At 60.1% G+C, this 17869-nt stretch overlaps 1 protein-coding gene and 1 long non-coding RNA gene across 9 annotated transcripts in view; one reads left to right on the forward strand and one right to left on the reverse strand.

The window, feature by feature from the left end:
• The window catches only part of BEGAIN (brain enriched guanylate kinase associated), a gene marked incomplete at its 3' end in the record, with an annotated part of 36740 nt that extends 26324 nt beyond the window's left edge, over positions 1 to 10416 (reverse strand). For all 8 annotated transcript variants that reach the window (XM_084886093.1, XM_084886097.1, XM_084886104.1 and 5 more), the window contains exon 1: positions 10265 to 10416. In XM_084886093.1, the coding sequence (XP_084742219.1) occupies positions 10265 to 10351 (87 nt within the window). In that variant the 5' untranslated portion in view covers positions 10352 to 10416. The remainder of the gene's footprint in view (positions 1 to 10264) is intronic.
• Positions 10417 to 11260: 844 nt separating this feature from the next.
• Positions 11261 to 17664, forward strand: LOC311625755. Its single transcript, XR_014795556.1, has 4 exons — positions 11261 to 11594; positions 12725 to 12865; positions 15397 to 15470; positions 17610 to 17664. It is a non-coding gene; the product is annotated as an uncharacterized lncRNA (long non-coding RNA).
• Positions 17665 to 17869: the final 205 nt, after the last annotated feature.

Below are 17869 nucleotides of genomic sequence, written 5' to 3' on the forward strand. Positions count from 1 at the left end.
GGGGACCCCGCCTGGCCCCAGGGGACACGGAGGTTCTAGGGGCTAAAGGCCGGTGCCAAGGCTGGGGTACCAGCCCGCAGGCTGTGGCCGTCCTCCCGCCCGGCAGGCCTCTCTCCCCAGGACCCCTGAGGCCTGGCTGAGTCTCTCTGGCCGTCTGCCTGAGCCCCGGGGGTGTGGCAGGGGGGACTCGGGCCGCCTCGCTGCCTGGGGCACGGTGACATCCTGCCGCTCGCGGCGGTGTCTGCGGCCCAGGCTCTCGGAGGGCTAATATGAAACCCGCGCTGGCCCTCCCCGGGCCCTGCCAGTGCGAGCCGATGTTATTGCCGCCGCTGCTCGGCACACGCTGTCCTGCTCGCCCCGAAGCCAGAATGTCACCTTCGAGATCCATTCTTTTGGCGCTCAGGGCTCTCCCGTGGCAGGGATGACCGAAGGGGTGTGGTGCCAGGCCCCGGACCGGGGGAACAGGGGGAGGGGGGATGGCAGGGGGAGGGGCAGGGAAGGGGCCTCCGCGCACTCTGGCCCGCTGCTTGCTGAGGACAATCTGGGGCTGAGACTCACCCGGCTCGGAGGCTGCCAGGGGGAGGCAGCCAGGCCTCCCTGCTCGCCGCTGCCCACGTGTGTCCCGCCGGGCTCCACCGCCGGGCTGGCCCCCGGGCTGCCTGCAGCCTCGGCCGGCACCTCTGAGGACGGCGGGGGGCTCGGGGCCGGGGCCGGGGCCGGGGCCGTCTCTGGGGCTGCGGCTCCTGGGAGGGGCTCCTGGGCGAAGCCTGGGCCTCGCTCGCCAGGGGAGGGCTCTGGGCCGCGGCCTCGGGGCCCCCAGAAGGCCTCCAGGGTCCCGGGGTCCAGCACCTGCACGGTGACCTCGTCCAGGAACCTGGAAAAAGGCAGCCTGGCCTCCCGGCGGCGGCTCAGGCGGGCGAGGGGGCCGCTGGCGGGCTCGCAGCCGGTGCTCGGGGGCTTGGAGGCACCCGGCTGGCCAGGCCGTGCCCGTGTCTCCTCCCGGCCGGGCGCCCAGCTGGGGCCAGGCGTCTGGTCCTCACGGTTCCCAGCTGGGCTAGGTCTGTGGCGTGGAGGAACCTCTCTGCACGCCCCCTTCCTGGGGGCCTGGGCGCTGGACGCTGTGAGGGAGCCATGGCCGTCCGGTCTGCGGCTGCCAGGGTCAGGGCCCTGGGCCTGGGAGCTGGTCCCCGACAGCATCTTCCTTAGTCAAGCCTCTGCCGATGCCTCCCTGACCCCCTTCTCTCCTCTCTCTGGCCATGCCAGCCCTCACGGGGCAGAGTGACCGGCCGGTGCCCGCCTGCCCATCGACCCACAGAGCACGTGGCAGGAGAGCCTCCCGCCCCCTAAATTGATTCTCACCAAACGGGAGCGGGGCTCGGGGCTTGGAAAGTGCCGGAGAGGACAAGGTCGCGTCCTGGGCTCGGCGCCTGCCCGGGGAGGCAGCCTGCGCTCCCTGAGCACCTGCCGTGTGCGGGAGCGGCCTGCGCTGGGCCTCAGGCACCCCGGGGTCTCCTGGTCTCCCCTGCCGGGTGCGGGGATGGGCCCAGGGACAGCGTGAAGGCAGGGCCTGGAGGAGGGAGGCTGTGGAGAACTGCTGGTTGCCATCCTTCCTTAGGAAAGAGGCCTCATTTCCTTCTGGAAGGCAAGTCACCTCGCTAAAAAACTGCATTTCCCAGGCTCCTTTGCAGTCGAAGGGTAGCCAATAAGACGTCAACAGAATTTGTGTGGCATGACTTCTGGGAGAACTGTGTACAAGGCATCAGACAGCTTGCCTGTAGCCCCTTTGCGCCCACTCCCCAAGCTCCTGCTTCTCCTCTGGAACGGGGAAGTGATGGTTGGAGCCGGTACGGCTGTATGGCACCCTGAGGCAAACCTGCTCAGAAGCTGTATGTAAAGATCAGAGGGGCAGAGAGACCGGAGGAACCCGGTTCCTCACGACCACTGAGTGTCACACCCGGGCTATGCCCCAGCCCCTGCCTCCGACCTTCCTTAACCTGAGAGGAGGGCCCATCTTGCTTAAGCTACGGTTCTTTCCCGTCTCTGTTACTAGCCGCTGTGAGCAGTTCCTCGGGGGTAAGGCGGGGATAGGTGAGGACCAGCAGCTGGTAACGCCGAGGGTAGAGCCTTCGGAACTTGGGGCCCAGGGAACAGTTAGATGGGGCTGTGAGGGAGTTAACCCAGAGCAGTGCCAGAGCCAGGCCTGGGCACTTGTTCCTTTGTGTGAAGGGAGAGGGGCCTAACTCCTGGCATCCAGGAAGCCTGGGGTCCAGGCAGGCCTCCTTCCTGGGACCCAGCTGCACGAGCCAAAGGAAGGCTTGCGGGGGGGGGGGGCGGAGGAGCAGCCCAGACCTCGGTTGGCCAGCTGGTGGCCTCCACCATCCCTCTTGGAGCATGGCCGAGGCTTTGCTTGGCACTGCCTGCTCATGGCTGTGCCCCTGCCCCTACCCACCAGGCTGCGCCGAGACACCTTACGTCAGGTGCTAGGGACCCCTCTTTGCCGGGCTTAGCTGCGTTCCTCTCTGGAAGCCCCACAGCCCCTGGCGGAATGTCTGAAACGGCACGGATTCAGCTGCCGGAGACAGGACTGGGCGCTGCCTGGCCCCCTCCCTCTCCGTCTCCCCTGGCCCCACCCCGAACCACCAGGCCCTGGGGATTCAGCTCCTCTTCGACGTCATCACCTCCCTACATCCCCACTGCCAGCCTCGGAGGTCTCCCCTGCAGTCACCCCTCCCGGGGCCCCTGACCCTCTGCTGGTCCAGCTCGGTTCATCTCTCACGCTTACCAGTGGGAACTTTTGAAATCTTAGACCAGACCAGACGACCAGACAGTGTCACCCTTCACATGCTCTGTCAGGCTCTGCCGGCCCGGCGCCTTCTGTCTCTGCCCTGTGCACCCCCTCCCCGCCACTCCCATCACGTTCCTGGGCCCGGATGGTGCTGAGCTCCGTCTGCCGCAGGGCCTTGGCACCTGCTGTTCCCTCTGCCAGGAGCACTCTGACTCCCTGTCTCCTCACTCTCCTCCTCGCCATCTAATTCTCAGGGCCCCAGATCAATACCTGACCCCTCCCACCCCCCAGATTAGATCAGAGACCGTGGCAACAGCCTCTTTTGACCCCTGGTCTCATAACCCGGCCCCTGACTGGAGTTAATATGCCTGTGACCCTTTGTTCATTATCTGTGTCTACTCTGGCCCAGCTGTCTGCACAGGGCCAGCACATAGTAGGTGCTCAGTAAGATGGTCTTGAATGACTGTGTAAGCGAATGGATCATAGGCCTAGCACAAGCTTTCCCCAGCTGGGCATGGCCCTCAGGGGAGGGATCCCAGGCTCTTGGGAATGCCACAGTGTCCCTCCTGCCCCTGCACTCCCCTGATGGCCACCCCTTTCCACCTGGACAGCCCCCTCCACAGCAGGAGCCATCCAGCCCCTGCTCCGTCACCATGGGAACAGGACTTGGAGATAGGCAGATCCAAGGTCAGATACGCCTCCAGCATCCCAGCAGGACCCTGGGCAAGTCCCCTCCTCTCCTCATTGCCACATGGGGACAGAGCAATCCCCAGCCCACAGGCAGCAGTGGAAAATGGCGCGAGAGAGCATGTGCTGGGCACCTTCAGCAAGGTGCCTGGCACCCAGTAGGACCTCAGGTCAGGGCTCCTTGCCCAAGGCTCTGCTCTGTCTACTCCTTAGCATGTGTGGTCACAGGAGTGTTCTGGGGGCCTCGGCCAGCTGGTCCTCCAAGCCTCTCCCAGAGTTGCCGACTGCATCAGACAAGTTCCTGTTGTCATAACAACCCACTGGCTCTCAGCCGCCTGGGCCAGAGGCCCTGGAGGATGCTGTCGGCTGCTGCGCTCGCAGTCTGGGCCTGCTCACCTCTGGCAGCCTGGGCTGCCTCTCTTGGCCCAGCAGCCCTGCCTCTTGACTCATCTGCTTCAGCCCCTTCCTGAGCCCTACTGTGTGCCGTGACCCGCCCGCATCGTTGCCGGGATCTTCCTCCAGCCCCGGAGGTGGGGCAGCTGTGGCCTCTGTTTGTACTAACATGAAGCAGAGTCTCAGGGAGGGGAAGTGACTTTGCCGAGGTCACATGGTTCAGATGCAGCAAACCCGGATGGGGACCCCACGGGTCATGCACTCACACCTGTTTCCTCCCACAGTTCCTCAGCCCCTCCGTCACCGCCTGTTCTGCCCGCCCCCCACCCTTTCCCCCGTGGGGGGATGAGGCCTGAGAGAGGAGGGACACTGCTGCCATTGCCTCCTGGGGCTGGCCCGGGAAGACCTGGCCGAGATGGCACCTGGGCATCTGATGGCACCTCTAAGCCCCACCTCCTTTCATCCTCCTAACCTAATCCCTACGCTGGGGACTGCTCCTGCTTCACAGAGGGGGGCCGCGAGCTCTAAGGTTACTGCAAACAGCCAAGGCTGGCCGGATGCAGCAGACACCCTGACGGTGCTGGGCGGCCCCAGCATGGAGCCTGGCACCTAGTAGGACCTCAGGTCAGGGCTCCTTAGCACAGGGCTCTGACTGTCCATCTCTAGCATGTGGGGTCACAGCGGTGCTCTGGGGGTTCAGCCAGCACCCTCACTCATCCCTGTGTGGAAGTCCCATCACTATCCCCCTTTTACAGACAAGCACACTGAGGCCTGGGAATCCCCACCACTGTGCTTTGAACCACGCTGCCTCCTCCCTTCTGGAGAGTTCCATGCTGGCCTGAGAGCCCTCAAGGGGGTCACAGGCCTCCGCTGTCTCCAGTCCCCACAGCCATGCATATGCATGTGCGGCCCAGATGTTCTAGGAAGCCCCCCAGACAAGGAATTCCCTGCAGGATTCCCTGCTGATCGCCCGTCTTTACAAGACACCGCACCTAGGGGTTATCATCCCTCAGCGAGTCTCCCAGCCCGCCTCCCTGCCACACTATCGGGTACCGGCATCTGGGAAATAACGATGTCTCGCTCCTCCGACCAGCCATCCGTCCCTGTAACCATCCATACACTGGCATGTTCCCATTCATGCTTCAGTGCACCCTTCCATGCCTGGACCTGCATCCATTGACATGCATTCACCCAACTACTCATCCTGTCATTCCTGTACCCATCCATCCATCCATCCATCCACCCACCCACCCACCAGTCATCAATGTGTTCATCCATGAATCCATCCTGTTACTTATATCTTGTATCCATGCCTCCGCCTGTCCATCCACAGAGGCATCCACCCATCATGTGCACTGGTCACCTCCCATCCTGTGTCCGTGCAGTTAGGAACATACGAGACCTTTCTGAATGGCTCAGTGGTATAGGAGACAGGGCAGCCCCAGAACCCTGGGCTTGTTTCTTTTTCTTTATATATATATATATATATATATATATATATATATATATATATATATATATATAATTGATTTTAGAGAAGAGAGAGGGAGAGAGAGAAACATCAATGATGAGAAAGAATCATTGATCAGCTGCCTCTTGCATGCCCCTCGTTGGGGATTGAACCCAAAACCCAGGCATGTGCCCTGACTGGGAATTGAACTGTGACCTCCTGGTTCATTGGTCAAGGCTCAACCATTGAGCCATGCCGGCCAGGCTGACCCTGGACTGTTTTTGATTCTGCAAAAGTGGTAGCTCATTTGAGATGCTCTGAATTTGCCGATGGTGGGCGTAACCGAGCTCTGACTAGTGTCAGGTCAGGCTGACACAGTGGGGGTGTCCTCCACACCTCAGCGCACCAGGGGCTGACGTGAGGCACCTACTCTGTTAGAGCGGGAGAGGGGGCCCTTGCCACTCTCCACACACATTGTTCTTTTTTTTAAAAACATATTTTATTGATTTTTCACAGAAAGGAAGGGAGAGGAATAGATAGCTAGAAACATCAATGAGAGAGAATCATCGATCAGCTGCCTCCTGCACACCCCCTACCGGAGATGTGCCCGCAACCAATGTACATGCCCTTGACTGGAATCGAACCTGGGACCTTTCAGTCCGCAGACCAACGCTTTATCCACTGAGCCAAACCGGTTTCGGCTCACACACATTGTTCTTGGCAAGATGGGGAGACGGGGCCATCAGGGCTGTGTCCTGGGCCGATGACTGCACAGGGAGCCAGAGGAGAAACTGTCATGGAGACTGACCACACTCACTGTCTCCCGTGGACTAGAGGAGGATTGGGTGTCCCTGGAAGTTAGAGGAGGGGTCAGGACTCAAAGGCCTCGAGGCCAGGCAGGTCAATGTGGGAAGCAGGCTGCTTAGGTCTGCATGAGGCTGTGGAGGGACTGCCCCTCTAAAGGGCTCATGGCAGCCCTACCTGGTTTGGATAGAGCGTAGGCCTGCAGACGGAAGGGTCCTGGGCTCGATTCCAGTCAAGGGCACATGCCTGGGTGGAGGGCTTGATCCCCAGTAGGGGGCGTGCAGGAGGCAGCCGATCAATGATTTTTATCTGATGAATCTTGCCCTTCCAGAGCTCACAGTCTGTTGGGAAAATCAAAGATTTTCAGGATGCACCCTCCTCTCTCCCTTCCTCTCTGAATTAATTAAAAACTAATTTTTTAAAATAAAGAACTTACGGCCACTCAACCTCAACCTCATAATGGCTGCCATGTGAGGATGTGAGTCCAGTGTTACGAAGTCTAATTTTTTTAAAAAATATTAAATACTCTCCATTCACTCTTCCTATATCCATCCATCCACCCATCTGTTCCTATACCCATCATCTTACTGCTATCATTCAAGTCCCCTTCCATCCACCCTTGCCCCACGTGTTGACCACATCCATTTAGTGTCCATCCATTTTCTTTCTTTTTTTAAAAAAAAATTTATTGATTTTTTTACAGAGAGGAAGGAAGAGGGATAGATAGAGAGAAACATCGATCAGCTGCTTCTTGCACTGGGGATGTGCCCGCAACCAAGGTTCATGCCCTTGACTGGAATCGAACCTGGGACCCTTCAGTCCGCAGGCCAATGCTCTATCCACTGAGCCAAACCGGTTAGGGCTCCATCCATTTTCTCAATTCTCTATCCATCCACCCCTTTATCTATCCGTCTGTTGACATCTACCCATCCGTTTTAGATCTCCTGTCCAGTCATCTGCCCATCTTGCCATATGCATCAGAAATCCACCCTCCCATCTGTCAACCCACCCATGCATCCATCGTTGGAATCTTGTTCTGCTGATCCAGTCCTCCATCCTTATCCAGTCCTCCACCCATCCTCTCACCCACCTCCATTTATCTTGCCACTTATGTCCTCCCATCCATCTACTCCTCTAGCTTTCTATCCACCCATCCACTCATCTGTCCTGTGTCATGCCCCCATCATCGTCCATCCATCCACTACTATCCCCCTCAGTCACCCCACACTGCTCCTCCATGTGTGCAACCCATAATCCCAGCACATACCACCCATAGCATGTCTGGAACTTTCCATGTCCTTCCTCCCCAGGCCAGGCCCAGCTCCATCCCTGACTTGGTTCAGGCCTTGCTAATGGAGCAAATGACTGCTGTCCCTGGTCCTGGCTCTGAGCTGGGTTCCCGCTGGTCCCCTCCCAGGAAACCCTCTGGGGCTGCTGCCCTGGCCTCCAGACTCAGCACCTGCTGGGCCCCTTCCTGGCTGGAGGGCGGGAGAAACCAGGAACACCTACCACACTGGTCAAGGTCAGTGTCTCCCGACAGACTGTGAGCTCTGGGAGGGCAAGGTCTTCCTCAGAGTCTCCTAAGTGGGCCCAGTGAATGGCGCTGAGTGGGGGGCATGGGGAGAATATGCTGGCGAATGCAGAACTCATTCACTCACTCATCCCAGCTCTGGTCAGCCTCTGCCACCACGGCCTGCCATCTGTGCCCGTTCTCAGGCCATGGGAGTCAATGTTTCTCATTTTTTTATTAAGGTATTATAAATGTACATATCTTACCATTGCCCCCACTCCCATCCATGCTCTCACCCTCCAGTGTTTTGCGTTTGGTTGACCTCTTATCTCCCCCACCTCTCCCTGACCTTCCCGCTGTAATCTGACAGTCTGTTTGATGCTTTATGGAAGTCAATTCTTGGACTAGGAGAGGTGTTGAACCCCAAACACTGAGCCCACAGAGGGGCGGGGCCCTGCTCAAGGTCACACAGGGAATCAGTGGCAGAGGGAGAACTGGAATCCAAGATGGCAGACTGCCCTCCACCAGCTAGAGACCAGTTCTGGGGCAGGAGGAGCCGGGGGCAATTCCAGGCCAACACGAGAAGCCTCGGGGTTACTCCTGGGTTTGTCCTGGGGATCTTCACCTGACTGGAGGGGAGAAGCCCCCTTTCCCCGCTCCTTGGCCTTGCCCTTGACCTCCACACTCCAGCAGGACTGTGCCTCTTCTGGCCCCTGCCCTCTTCCCCTCACATCCCTCCCATCTACCCATCATCCATTCATCCATCCATTCCTCCATTCTTCCATTCATTCCTCACGTCATTAAGGGCCATAGGAAGAGAGGGACTACTTCCAAGTGGTGCCATGGAGACGATGTGTGAAAATGGTTATACTAGGCCTGGCACATAGTAGGTGCTTAATACATGGCAGCTACTGTGGGCCGGACCCTGGCCCAAGAGTCTTTGAGAATAGACGGGCTCCTATTCCAGATTGTTCTGGCTCAATTCCCCTCCCTGACTGGGAATGTCCCGTCCCCCACCCCCACCCCCGTCCCAGCCCACGGGGAGCCCAGCCCAGGTGGCCGAGGCTCCAGGCAACCCTCAGCTTCTCCACTCAGCCTCGGGCACGCACCGCTCCAGGTTCTGAGGATAGGAATACAAGAGGAACACGGAGAGGAGCACGGAGAGGAGCAGGGAGAGGAGCCGGAGAGGAGCACGGAGAGGAACACGGAGAGGAGCACGGAGAGGAACACGGAGAGGAGCACGGAGAGGAGCACGGAGAGGAGCACGGAGAGGAACACGGAGAGGAGCACGGAGAGGAGCACGGAGGACGGGAGTTACTATCACAGCTCAGGCAGAGTCCTCCCCGCAGCCCTGCGGGCCCTCACCCCTCGCCGGCGTGCTGAGCAGCCGGGAAGGAGCGCATCTGCCGCCCTGCTCGCTTCCCCGTGCCACCCTGATTACAGTGAGAGCCGGGAAAATGAAAGGTTTTCGGGAAGCTGCCAGGGCCCGCGCTGCCGCCTCCCCGCCCTGCAGGCACCACAGATGCCAGGCAGAGCCGCCTCCATCAGCCACTTGCCCCAGCCGGCAGTGCCGCGCAGCTTAGGGGGGCTTTCCGTCCGTCCCTGCTGGCCCCGGCCGTGGAAAGGGCCTCTCCCGGGGCTGGTGGTGGGAGACTGGGGCCCGGGGAAGGGAAAGGAGCTGTCCATGCCCCCGGGGTCTGGGCACAGGGCCAAGAAGGAGCCAGGCCAGTGGAGACCCTGCGTGCCCAGCGGCCCAAGGCCTCGGCCCCTGGCCTGCAGGTGGGCCAGCCTTGGCCGTCCGGGCCTCCACATTGCCAGGTGCTCCTCGTTGTCACTCCACCCACCCTGGGTGCACACTCTGCTCCTGTCCTGCGGGCTGGGGAGACTCCGGGGTGTCCCCCACACTGCTCCCCAAGGGGTGGGGCCCAGACAGGGAAGGCGATACCACCCAAACTCAGGCAGAACGTGCCATCCAAAGTGTGGGGAGGGTGAGCTGGGGTTCAGGCAGGGTGAGTACCCCCGCTGAGCGGCCCTGGGCCAGCCCTCGCCTCCCCGAGCCTCAGTTTCCCCTCTTACAACTGAGGGGATTGATAGTATGTGCCTTGCAAGTAGTGAATAAGAAGGGGGGTGCCTGGGGCTGGCAAAGGCTAAATGCACCAGCCCTCGGTCCAGCTCCCTTGGGGCCCCCCCACCTTTCTGGGGAGGGTGGGCCCCCCAGAGCCGGCCTGGCCCTGCTCCTTCAAGGGCAGGGCAGGTAGAGGCCTACCTGGGCCCCGGCTACCTGAGCCCGGCGGCGCTGGGCCCTGAGCGCCAGGCCCCCCCATCCCGCGTCCCCCCCGCGCTCCCGCCGCAGGGACGCGCGCGGAGGGGGCCGAGGACCCGCCCCTGGGCCCGGGGCGCGGCCGGGCCCTCCGGGCGGGAGGCGGCGCGCGGAGGCCCGGCGCGGCCCCGCCCTCCCTCCCTCCGGCCTCCCGCGCGGCCGCGCTCCAGGCCGCGGAGGCCGCAGGCCCGGGGGGGCCCGGGGGCGGAGGCGGGAGCGGCCGGCGCCCCGGGCCCGCGGCCGCCCGCAGAGCCCGCCCTCCCCGCGGAGGCCCCGCCCCGCCCGCCGCGCCGCGCCGCCGCCGCAGGTACTCACCGCCCGGCGCAGGCGGCCCGGCCGCCGGCCGCCCGTCCACGCGGCCTCGGGGCGGCGGCCAGGCCGCTCCCGGCCGGCGCCCTCCATGCCGAGGCCGAGGCCGAGCGCGGCGCCGGAGCCGCAGCCGGCGCGGCCGGGGCTCCCTGCCCCGCCCGGCTTCCCGCAGGGAGCGCCCGCCCCCCGCCCCCAGCCCGGCTCCCCGCCAGCGGCCCCGCGCAGCCGCGGCTGCTTCCGCGGCTCCCCCCGCGGCGGCGGCGGCCCCCCGGGGCGCCCTCGGGGGGTGCGGGGCCCGGCCCGGGCCAGGGGCGCCGAGTGGGCACTGGAGCCGCGGGATGGCGGCGGGGCAGGGAATGAATGAACCGTGTGAGCATGAATGGCAAAGCGCATGAATGAATGAGTGCAGGCCCAAGGAATGAATGAATGAATGAATGCGTGAGGAATGAATGCACTGGGAGACTTGGAGTGAAGGAGGGAACGGGTTGAAGCTGGAGGCCCTCAGTCCTGGCCTGTCCAACCAATCCACCCACCCATCCATCCATCCATCCATCCGCCAACCTATCCAGCCACCCGCCAAGCTGTCCATCCGTCCATCCGTCCGTCCATCCGTCCGTCCATCCACCCATCCATTCCCTCAACATGTAATGGATACCTCCCTGCTCCAAGCCCTGGGGAAATGGCAGTGAAAGAAGCCCAGTTCCCGCCTCACAGGTTACAGGGGTAGAAGCCTCGGCCCAAAGAGCCTGACCGGGCCCAGCTGCCCATCTCCAGCCCTGGGGGGAGCTCCCTCCATCACCACAGGCTGGCTTCCCGACCTGGCTCCTCCTCTCCCTGGCCTCGTGTCCCTGGACCAGGTGGTCCATTGACGGGAGGGTCTTCCTCCCAGAGAAACACAGAAAGGAGAGGTGATGTCAGGAGGGTCACCCCCTTCCTGACCCTGGCAGGCCCCCTGAGGAAGGGTGTAGGATGCAGGGTGAACCTTGTCCTTCCTTCCAGACGCAGTGGGCGGAGCGACTCTGGTGACCCCCGGCCAGGCTGGGGCCTCCTCGAGAACCAGCCTCAGCTCCTGGGGCATCCGAGCTTGTGGGGGCAGCCGGGCCAGCGCGCCAGCCGAGGCCGCCAGGAGCAGCCAGGTAGGACCTGGCACAAAGGACCCGGGACCAGCACGGATCTGTGCGCGGGAGAGAGGCCCCGAGGCACAGGCGCCTGACTCCAGTCCTCCCTCCGGCCCCGGTGGCTCAGAGTCCACGCGTGCTTACGTGGCTTCCAGGCTCGTGGCAGGCGAACACATGCTGCTGATGCATGCTTCATCTATTTAAACTCTCTCATTGTGGTAAAACACAAAGTTGACCGTTTTAGCCACTTAACTGTACAGTTCAGCGATGGTAAATACATGCATTGCTGTGCAGCCATCCCCGCCATCCAGCCTACATCTTGCACGTTGAACCTTTGCAGTTTCCACTCATTCTCCTTTAATGAGGGGAGCAGGCTGCTCCGTGCGGGCACAGGGCAGCGCTGGGGGAAGGTGGTGAGAGCGAGGGAGGTGAGAAAACCCGTAAGGGGGAGACGGGAAAAGAGTTAGCAGCGACTGGAGCTTTCTGGTGTCAGGCAAGGCCCGCTCTCTTCTCCCCCTCAGGCCCTACATCGAGCAACACGTGGAAAAAGGGGGTGCAGGGGGGTTCCCAAGTTCCCTGGGGGCCAGGGTGAGCATCGGAGGCCACCCCCTGCCTCCAGATGCGTGGAGTCACCCTTACTTAGGATACCACCTATGGAGGTGGCAGCTCAGGTGGGGGTGCGGGTGGCTGTCCACATCCCTCCTGCAGGACCCCTTCAGGTTTCCGCTTGGGGCCTCGGTTTCCCCAGACTCTGCCCTCTGGGGTTCTGACGCCATTCAGGCCACCTGGAGGATGGGGGGGTCACAGCCCATAAGAGGCAGAGGGAGTCCCAGAGGGCCTGCCCACCTCCCACCTGCCAGGCCTCCCCTCCCTGCCCTCCCCGGACCCCGAGGGGACCAGCGTAGCGGTGGGATGTGGACGGAGCGTACACATGAGGCTCTGCCCACCCTTCCTCCCGCTCAGATGGTACCGGAATGTTCACGCCCCCCCACCCCCCGGCTCTGCTGCTGCCAACGCTGCAGATGGCCGGGCAGGCGGAGGAGGGTGGCGTGGTGCCGGCAGCTTGCACACTTGAGCGTGGCCTGCCTGGGAAGGCCCCAGGAGAGCACCACCCTGCGAGCCCCCGCCTCCCCCGGCCCCTGCTCTCTGGTGATGGAAAGAAGGGAAGACAGCCTGCGCTGGCTGCGGGGGAGGGGGCACCAGCCTCTTTGGCAGGTGGGGAAACTGAGGCTCAGAGAGGCGCCGTACCTTGTCTGTGGCCACTTTGCAAACAGGGCTAAACTGGGGATTGTAAGACCTGGATCAACCTGGTCGGGCAGTCCACCCCATTCAAGGCTCATCTCCACAGGACTCGCCCCCGCGGTCTCCGAGGAGACGGTCCAGGTGACCTGAACATCCTGGCAAGATGGGCTGGTCCGGAAGGGCCCCTGCAGCGAGTCCCGCCGGAGCCGGGAGCACCCGTGGCATCCGGACAGGCTTCCCGGAGGAGGTGAGGCTTCGGCGGAGGGTGGGAGGAAAGAATCAAAATGGCAGGGCTTGGAGACCATGCCCTGGGCGTGTGCAGGCCTTGTCCCCAGGCCTCCGACCCTCATCTGGGCCTCTGCTGACCACCCTGGCCACAGTCCCCACCCCCTATCCCTCAGCCGCATCCCCCAGGCTAGTTTCTTCACGTCTCTGAGTCCTCTCCGATATTATGGTATGTATTTGTTCATCGGTGTGCATTGATCTCCTCGCTGGAGTGTGCAGTCCTAGGTCAGCAGGGGACGGGGACCGGATTGAACACATGAATGGATGAGTAAGTGGGGGGAGGGGGGGCTGGAGGGTTGGGGGAGTGTGGGGTGATGCCCAGCTTCTGGTCCCGGTGGCTGAGTGGACGAGGGAGGCCAGCAGGTGAGGGTCCCTGAGAGTGAGTCCCTGGAGGCCTCCTGCACCGGGCGCAGGGGGCAGCCCCTCCCTTCCCCTCGCACCCGGAGCCTGTTGGTCCTGAAGGCAGATCCCGGCCTGCCTTCCCCGCTGCCTGCCTCGCGCCAGGATTGGAGAAGCTTTTTGGAATGTGAGCTCTGCAGAGGGTGAGGTAGCTCAGAGGATTGTTTTTTAAAAATATATATTTTATTGATTTTTTTACAGAGAGGAAGAGAGGGGGATAGAGAGTTAGAAACATCGATCGCCTACTGGGGATGTGCCCGCAACCAAGGTACATGCCCTTGACTGGAATCAAACCTGCGACCTTTCAGTCATCAGGCCGATGCTCTATCCACTGAGCCAAACCGGCTTTAGCAGTAGCTGAGAGGCTTGATCCCTCTACACCCCTCCTCCTGAGGTGCCCTTCCATGGAATGTCCACCCGGAAGACTCCTCCTCCTGGGAGCCTCCCCAGATTGCCCCGGGCTGGCCATCCCCCCTGGGCTGGTCTCCTCCACCCCCACCCTCTCCGCTGGGCCTGGCGACACAGAGAACGGGTGTCTAGCACCTGCATGCCCACCGCAGGTGGTGAGAAATTCCCTCCCAGGGGTCTTCAAACTACGGCCCGCGGGCCACATGCGGCCCGCAGAGGAGTCTGATCCGGCCCACCAGGTTTTTTGGGCAGTGAGCGCAGCCGAGGTGTTACAGTAGGAATTAGTAGTTCATATAGTCCGGCCCTCCAGCTCTCTGAGGGACCGTGATCTGGCCCCCACTTTAAAAAGTTTGAGGACCCCTGTAAGGTGACCAGACGTCCCGCTTTTGGCGGGACAGTCCCGGTTTTTAACAATTTGTCCCGTGTCCCGCAGCGTTTTAAAAACTAATCGGGACTTTTTAAAAAACCGCGGGACGTGGGACAAATTGTTAAAAATTGGGGAAAATCAGGACTTTTTTTTAAAATGCCACGAGATGCGGGACACATTGTTAAAAATCGGGACTGTCCCGCCGAAAGCAGGACGTCTAGTCACCGTACTTTCTCCCAGGAGTCTCCATGGTGGGACAGTCACCCAGGAAATTCTGAGCTGCAGCTTGTCCCGGGTTTCCTTGAGAGGACGGGGCTAAGACCCCGCCCAGAGGCGCCCTCCCAGCTCCTGGTCAGCGCCCGGCACTCGCCGGGAGACCAAGCCAGGGGCTGCTTCCTCCAAGTGTCCCCCCTGAGCGAGGCCCCGGGCAGCCTGCCTCTCTCACGCCAGGGAGACGGCCCTGGAGCCCTCTTGCCTGCTCCTCGGGCTGTCTCTTGTGCGTTCCAAAGGGCCTTCCGGTCTCCATGGAGGTGCCCCCTCCTCCAGAAAGTCCTCCCGGACCCCTAGCTCCTCTCTCTCCCTGTGCTTCCCGACGTTTGGCCCTGACCTCTGTGGGAGCCATGGCCCAGGGATTTCCCCCTCTGCCACACAGCTGGCCCTGTTCCAGGTGCTTCCTCAAAACTCACGAGGGTCTGACACCCGCAGCTGAAGCAGTTCAAGTGAGGGGAAGACACTGACTGACTGACTGACTGACTGCCTGAATGAATGAATGAGTGCCCCTGGAAGCACTGGAGCACTGAGCCCCAGTGTGAGGGGAAGTGGAGCAGGCGGTGCCTGCAGAGCCTTGGCACTCATGCCAGATGCCCGTGGGCAGGACTCCAAGCAGGTTCGGAGGAGGACAGGGAGGAGCCTGGGCACCGGGGCACCAGGGCACCAGGGCAGGGAGGCGGAACCAGCCCTCTGAGAGGTCCGGGCGGTGAGCACAGGACGAGAGGCAGGGCCCGAGGTCAGGGACAGCTTCAAGCCAAGCTGCCGGGAGGCTGAATGCCAAACCCTCACCTGGCGGCTGCCCTGAGGGAGCTCAGGCAGGGCGGGGCCAAAGGAGAGGATGCCTGGGGCTGGGTGCCCCGCACAGCCACCATGCCCAGCCCAGACCTCCCCGTCCCCAGGGCATCCATCCCCACAGTCTTCCACCTGTGCACCCCCTCATCGCCTGCCTCTCCCTGGCCAAACATCACGCAGGGGGCAGAGGGAGTGCGGGCTCTGGAGGCACTCCAGGTGTCAGCTGGCCTCCCTCCTCCCTCCTCCTCCCCCTGCAGAGGCTCCGTTTCTACATCTGTAAGATGGCACGATGACCCCTGGTCTGCAAGACGTTGTGAAGATTGGAGACAAGGTCTGTAGAGGCCCTGGCACAGCCCCTGGCATGCCAAGAGGCTCCGTGGGATTTGGGCTACTTCAGGAATCGGGTCTTGGGAAGCAAGGAGCTGGGAAACTGAGCAAATCTGAATTCTGGTCCTTGCTGAGCAGGAGGGCAGGACTGGACCAGGGGCTGTGAGATTGCTCTTATGGGCCAGCTGAAGGACTACATTTCCCAGCCACCCTTGCGGTCAGGACTGGTCAGGTGGCTTAGGCCTAGGAACTGTATGGAAGAAGTTGAAAGGAACTTGCTGTTGTTTATTGTAAGGCATCATTGACTTACAATCAACTGTCCTATTTTTCCCCCCCCCTCACCCAAGGATATGTTTACTGATGAGAGAGAGAGAGAGAGAGAGAGAGACAGAGAGAGAGAGAGAGAGAGAGAGAGAGAGAAACTTCGATGTGAGAGAAAAACAGATCAGCTGCCTCTTATAAGGCACCCCAACTGATACCGAACATGCAACCTGGGTAAGTGCCCTGACTGGGAATCAAACCCTCCACCCTTCCGTGTATGGACAGTGCTCCAACCAACTGAGCCACCCTGGCCAGGGCGAGGCTGTCATATTTAAAGTGCACAATTCTGATAAGTTTCAACATACAGATGCACACGTGTGAAACCATCACCACCATCTACGTGCCCAGTATTTCTGTCAACTGCAGAAGGTCCCTTCTGCCTCTTTGCAAGCCATCCCTCACGTCCCCAGGCAGCCGCTGCTCTGCTCCCCACCATACCGCGTGGCTTGCATTTCCCGGAGTTTTACATAAGTGGAATCACACAGCATTATGTACCGTCTCTGCGTTTGTGTGGGCGGGGGTGTTTCTGGCTTCCTCCGCTGAGCATAATGATGTTGCGGTTCACTCATGCTGTGTGCATAATAGCTCATTACTTTATTGTTGAGTTACATTCCACTGTTTGAATATCTCTGGTTCGTTTACCCATTCACCCATGAATGGACATTTGCGATTTTCCACTGTTTGGATCTGTAAGCAAAGCGGCCGTGAAGATTTGCATCCAAGTTTCTGTGTAGACACATTGCGTTAGTTCCTCTTGGGTAGAACGGCTCCACCCTATGGTAGGTGTGTCTTGAGCTTGTCTTTACCCTGTCTCTTAGTGGGATTGTTTGTGTTGTTTGTGATTCAGCTGTAAGTGTTCTCTATATATTCTGAACACAAGTTCTTGGTCAGGTACCTGTTTTATAGTTTTTTCCTGTCTTTGCTTGCCTTTACCTTTCTTAAAAGTGTTTTGGATTTTTTTTAAAAAAATATATATTTTATTGATTTTTCACAGAGAGGAAGAGAGAAGGATAGAGAGTTAGAAACATCGATGAGAATCATCGATCAGCTGCCTCTTGCACACCCACTACTGGGGATGTGCCTGCAACCAAGATACATGCCCTTGCCTGGAATCGAACCTGGGACCCTTCAGTCCGCAGGCCGACGCTCTATCCACTGAGCCAAACCGGTCCTGGCTTGGTTTTTTTTTTTTTTTTTTAAAAGACAAGCTAGAGGCCTGGTGCATGAGATTCATGCACTCAGGGGCGGGGGGACGGAGAGGGGGAATCCCTCAGCCCAGCCTGCTCCCTCTCGCAGTCCGGGAACCCTCAGATATCCGAGTGAGGGCTTAGGCCCGCTCCCCAGACACCTCAGCGCTGCTGCGGAGGTGGAAGAGGCTCCTGCCACCACCGCTCTCCTCGCCAGCCGTGAGCCTGGCTCCTGCGTGGAGTGTCTCTCTCGTGGTGGTCAGTGAGCGACCGGTTGTTCCTCTGTTTGGTCCATTTGCATATTAGCCTTTTATGATTTAAGAAGTTTTCATTTTAACAAAGTCCACTTTGCCCATTTTTAAACTTTATGGCTTGTGTTTATTGTGCTTAGGAAACGTTCCTAGCCCATCGTTTGTTGCTGGTATGGAGAAACTCCATTGGCTTTAAACCTGGCGATCTTGCTCACCTCACGTGTCAGTCCTGATAGCGTGATGGCAAATGCATCGAATGTTTTTACACGAGATGTTTTTACATCTGCGTATAAGGACAGTTTTACTTTTTGCTTTACAAGGGGTATGACTTTCCTTTTGCTTTGTTCTCTTGCCTGATTGCACCATCGACGACCTCCCCTGCAGGGCTGAATGGAAGTGGGGAGAATGGACACGTGGACCCCGATTTCTTCTCAGGAGGGAGAGCAGAGAACCCTTCGCCGCCGAAGGTAAGCTGCCGTGAAGCGGTTACGTTTTTCTTAGACGCCCTTTATCAGGCTGAGAAACTTCCTTTCTCTTCCTAAGTGTACAGAGTCTCTTATTAGAATTAGCATTGAGTTTTGTCAAAATTTTTTACATCTGTTAAGATAATTATATGTTTTTTCTCTTTTAGTCTGTGAGCATGC

This window comes from Pipistrellus hanaki (assembly GCF_964339955.1).
Source record: "Pipistrellus hanaki genome assembly, chromosome: 1".
Lineage (NCBI taxonomy): Eukaryota > Metazoa > Chordata > Mammalia > Chiroptera > Vespertilionidae > Pipistrellus > Pipistrellus hanaki.